Here is a 5,000-nt window from a genome sequence, read left to right on the forward strand (position 1 = left end):
CATGAGTTGAAGGAATGCAGCAGGAAGTGGTTGGATTTCATAGTAAAAGTCTGTTGGGGCAGGCTTTGAAGGACTGAACCAAGGCTCTCTGTTGCTGGTGATCTTCTCAGGTTTCGTCTGCCCTCATCTTTGGTCCCTGAGTTCTACAACATCACTCTGTGGCCCCGTCTGCGACCCAACCCAAACTCTGGCCTCTACATTTTCACTGGCAAGTAAAAGTGCAGCAGGGCCGCATAGAGTATTCATAACATCACAGCTGTTTGAGTTGATAAACTACAGTCAGATGATTCGGGTTTAACTGGTCGGTGTTCTGGATTCATCAGGACGCTCCATCGTGCAGTTTGAGTGTCTGAGAGCAACAGATCTGATCCTGATCCACTCCAACAAACTAAACTTCACAACAATGGACGAGGCTCATGCTGCTAAACTCACTGCTGCAGGTATAAAAAACACCTGAGTCTTTATTTTAATGAAATAATAAACATGGAAAATGTGTTTTCTCTTTGTTTTAGTTTCACATTAAACCTCTCCTCTAGAAGATGATGCTCTGGAGCGTACTTGTGTGTTAACATGAGGTAGATGCTCTGGAGCGTATGTGTGTGTGTGTGTTAACATGAGGTAGATGCTCTGGAGCGTATGTGTGTGTGTGTTAACATGAGGTAGATGCTCTGGAGCGTATGTGTGTGTGTGTTAACATGAGGTAGATGCTCTGGAGCGTATGTGTGTGTGTGTTAACATGAGATAGATGCTCTGGAGCGTACACGTGTGTTAACATCAGGTAGATGCTCTGGAGCGTATGTGTGTGTTAACATCAGGTAGATGCTCTGGAGCGTATGTGTGTGTTAACATGAGGTAGATGCTCTGGAGAGTATGTGTGTGTGTGTTAACATGAGGTAGATGCTCTGGAGCGTACACGTGTGTTAACATCAGGTAGATGCTCTGGAGCGTATGTGTGTGTTAACATGAGGTAGATGCTCTGGAGCGTATGTGTGTGTGTGTTAACATGAGGTAGATGCTCTGGAGCGTATGTGTGTGTTAACATCAGGTAGATGCTCTGGAGCGTATGTGTGTGTTAACATGAGGTAGATGCTCTGGAGCGTATGTGTGTGTGTGTGTTAACATGAGGTAGATGCTCTGGAGCGTATGTGTGTGTGTGTTAACATGAGGTAGATGCTCTGGAGCGTACACGTGTGTTAACATGAGGTAGATGCTCTGGAGCGTATGTGTGTGTTAACATGAGGTAGATGCTCTGGAGCGTATGTGTGTGTGTGTTAACATGAGGTAGATGCTCTGGAGCGTATGTGTGTGTTAACATCAGATAGATGCTCTGGAGCGTATGTGTGTGTGTGTTAACATGAGGTAGATGCTCTGTAGCAGTGGTTCCCAACCTTTTTCCCAAGGGACCCCGTTTTTTACCAGTAAAATTTTTGACGACCCCCTCCCATTCTCTCTTCCAGTACAGACATTATTAAGAAATGATAAAATTGTTCAAGCACATTTTAATATGCTTTGATTCAATAGATAACAGTAATAGTAGGCTCCAGTACAGAACAAAGTCATTAACAAAACCAAACAGAGCATAATGTGCTTGACAGTTTGTATTACTTTTCTGAACACATTGTTTCTTGTAAACACTGATAAATCAATCATTCCTTTCAATAAACGTTTGACACATAAAAAATACACTGAGCAAAATGTACTTAAATGTGTATATTACTGTTTATACTAGATTATTTACAGTGGCGGCTGTGATTAATCAACCAGTCCTATCTCTAATGAACTTTTGACACTTGAAAATAAAACAGTGAGCTGAGCAAAATGTTCTTAAAAGTGTGTTACTCTTTCTGTACTAATTATTTCCTGTCTTAATATCAGTAAACGTTTCACTCATGAAAAAAAAATTGTGAGCAAAATGTAGGCTATAAACAAGTAATAAATGAAGTTTTAACCCCTTAAAGTGGAGAGGTCCTGGCAACCCTCTGAGAGGCTTTGGCGCCCCCTTGTGGGGGTCGGGACCCCCAGGTTAGGAACCACTGCTCTGGAGCATACGTGTGTTAACATCAGGTAGATGCTCTGGAGCGTACACGTGTGTGTTAACATCAGGTAGATGCTCTGGAGCGTACACGTGTGTGTGTTTAACATGAGGTAGATGCTCTGGAGCGTACACGTGTGTGTTAACACATTATCATGAAGCCCCAAAGGTCAAAGGTCAGGGCAGCTAATGCTAGTTAAGCTTGATCGGAAAAAATGGAAACCCTCAGGAACAATGAAACCAGCGTGGAGATATTTACCCAGAATTCACTGCAGTTCCAACAGCTGCTCCCAACTTTCAGCATGGTGGGGGAGGGTTGATGGTTTGGGCTGGTTCTGACCCAGGAGTCTTCTCTGAGTCCGCCAGGAATTCCTCTGGATAACAAAGTGTTCTAAAGTTTCATTTGAGACTCTGTCTAAAGACTGGATCAGAACCGGATCATGGAAGAGAACCGGGATCCAGGAGCAGATCCACAACAGCACCAAGGTGTTGAAGGAGTCCTGGGAACCCAGGGAATCTGTCTGAAGCATTATGGTGGGCCATCAGATTGTTTCTTTCTGCAGGAGGTGGTTCTGCTCCAGACGTCACACAGACGTGGTTTCAGCTGACGACCCAGTACCTGGTAATCCATCTGACGGCGGACCTGACTCCGGGGCACAAGTATCAGCTGATTACAGAGTTCTCTGGGGAACTCGCTGACGACCTGGCTGGATTTTACCGCAGTGAATACGAAGAAGACGGAGTCAGAAGGTCGGTTCTGGTTCTGTTCCACTGTCTGTTCTATGGTTGATTTACCATCAAAACTCTCTGCAGGATTGTGGCCACCTCCCAGATGCATCCCACTCACGCCAGGAAGACGTTCCCGTGTTTTGATGAGCCGGCCATGAAAGCTGTTTTTAACGTGATCCTTCTCCACCCGCCTGGAACCGTGGCGCTGTCCAACGGCAAGGAAACCGGTACAGAACCAGAACCAGTAGAAGCGGTGAGCGGTAGTGGTCCTGTCTCTGTGCTACACAACCAGACCAACAGCGTTTGCTCTCTGCAGACATTGCTAACATCACCGTGGATGGAGAAGCTCTGCTGAAGACCACATTTGAGTCCACTCCGAAGATGTCCACCTACCTGCTGGCCGTCATCGTCTCTGACTACGCTCACCTGGAGGCCTCCCAAGGACAAACTGAGGTAGGAATGACCTTGATGACCTCACATCAGGCGTTTTCTCTCAACTGCTGGAGCTCTTACCTGATTCAGGTGAGCTCACCTGTCTCCTGTCATCTGCTCAGATCCGGATCTGGGCTCGGAGGAAGGCCATCGAGCAGGGACAGGGAGACTACGCCCTCAACATCACAGGACTGGTTCTGGACTTCTTCCAGTCTTACTACAACATCTCGTATCCTCTGAGCAAATCAGGTGAGCTTCTTCAACACTTAAGGAAGAGTCCTGAACACTGGATCAACCGGTTCTGGTTCTGGATCGCAGATCAGATCGCTCTACCAGACTTTTATTTTGGTGCCATGGAGAACTGGGGACTGGTGACCTACAGAGAAACCAACCTCCTGTATGATCCTGAGACCTCCTCCAACAGAAACAAAGAGACCACAGCCACCATCATAGCTCATGAGCTGGCCCACATGGTAACGACTGGTTTTATGCGGTCTTCTCCTGGACCGGGCCTCAGGCTGACTGCCACCTGCTGTTCTGCAGTGGTTCGGGAACCTGGTGACGCTTCGCTGGTGGAACGAGGTCTGGCTAAACGAGGGCTTTGCCTCCTACGTGGCGTACCTGGGGGCGGACTACGCCGAGCCTGACTGGAGCGTGGTGAGTTGTGCGGATCTGTCTGGGTTCGGGTCACTCTGTCATGTTCTGATATCAGCTGAGTGTGTCTGATCCAGAAAGACCTGATCGTGCTGAACAACGTGCACAAAGTGTTTGCAGTAGATGCGCTGACATCGTCTCATCCTCTGAGCTCCAGAGAAGACAGCATCGTCCTCCCGGAGCAGATCCTGGAGCAGTTTGATACCATCTCCTACAGCAAGGTACAGCAGGACCACTCGTTCATCTTGTCCCAGGTCCAGTCTGAGGTTCTGAAGCCTGAGTGACCTGTAGAGCACGGGTCAGAATCCTCTCTGGATCAGTGTCATTTGAACTGATTTAGCTTTGGTTTGGGTGGTTCTTCAGCTGGTTAAACGATGAAATTATTGGATCTGTTCAACCTCCCAGGGCGCCGCGGTGCTCAGGATGCTGTCGGACTTCCTGTCGGAGCCGGTCTTCAGGCAGGGACTCAGTGTAAGCTAGCTTCCTTTCTTCTGGTGGACCTCTTCTTCTGTTTACCCGTAGATGACTTGGAACATTTGTTCTACAGAGTTACCTCAGATATTTCTCCTATGGTAACGCGGTCAGCGGAGCCCTGTGGGGACATCTGGAGAAGGTACCGTGAAGATGCTGTTACACTTACAGAAACGATGGGTGTAGCCCTAACCATTAACCTTTAACCCTACCTGTGATCATCACCTTTGGATGCAGATATTCAGCTTTTAACTGCTGGAATGTGTTTTGCGTAGGCAGTGGATGACAGAAACGTATCGCTTCCTCGACATGTTGACTCCATCATGAACCCCTGGGTGCTCCAGATGGGCTTCCCAGTGGTTACCATAGACACAACCACAGGAAAAGTTTCTCAGAAACACTTCTTGTTGGATCCAGAGTCCAATGTGACAGAGGGATCACCTTATAAGTGCGTACATCTGCTCCAGTGGTTCCCTGTAGTCCTCCACAGGTGTCGGAGACCTCAGTGTTCTCCTGTGTTCTGCGTCAGGTATGAGTGGGTGATCCCAGTGCGCTGGATGAAGGCTGGAGATGTCCAAAGGGAAATCTGGTGGCTGATGGAGAAGGCAGGTGATGAAACCAGGAGTTTCCTTGTTGTGAAGATGAAAACACGTTTTAACTTGTTTGTCTGGATCAGCTGTGA

At 47.6% G+C, this 5,000-nt stretch overlaps 1 protein-coding gene across 2 annotated transcripts in view; it reads left to right on the forward strand.

Annotated features, from left to right (window-relative positions):
- Positions 1-5,000, forward strand: part of LOC107396203 (aminopeptidase N) — a 17,652-nt gene that overhangs the window by 751 nt on the left and 11,901 nt on the right. For both annotated transcript variants that reach the window (XM_054734278.2, XM_054734279.2), the window contains exons 2-15: positions 111-208; positions 324-440; positions 2,596-2,782; positions 2,846-2,988; positions 3,078-3,214; positions 3,316-3,442; positions 3,512-3,666; positions 3,737-3,850; positions 3,925-4,068; positions 4,253-4,318; positions 4,395-4,460; positions 4,594-4,766; positions 4,848-4,927; positions 4,995-5,000. The exon at positions 4,995-5,000 is cut by the window's right edge and continues 125 nt beyond it. In XM_054734278.2, the coding sequence (XP_054590253.1) occupies positions 111-208; positions 324-440; positions 2,596-2,782; positions 2,846-2,988; positions 3,078-3,214; positions 3,316-3,442; positions 3,512-3,666; positions 3,737-3,850; positions 3,925-4,068; positions 4,253-4,318; positions 4,395-4,460; positions 4,594-4,766; positions 4,848-4,927; positions 4,995-5,000 (1,613 nt within the window). The remainder of the gene's footprint in view (positions 1-110; positions 209-323; positions 441-2,595; positions 2,783-2,845; positions 2,989-3,077; positions 3,215-3,315; positions 3,443-3,511; positions 3,667-3,736; positions 3,851-3,924; positions 4,069-4,252; positions 4,319-4,394; positions 4,461-4,593; positions 4,767-4,847; positions 4,928-4,994) is intronic.

Source organism: Nothobranchius furzeri, chromosome 4, assembly GCF_043380555.1.
Source record: "Nothobranchius furzeri strain GRZ-AD chromosome 4, NfurGRZ-RIMD1, whole genome shotgun sequence".
NCBI classification, from domain to species: Eukaryota; Metazoa; Chordata; class Actinopteri; order Cyprinodontiformes; family Nothobranchiidae; genus Nothobranchius; species Nothobranchius furzeri.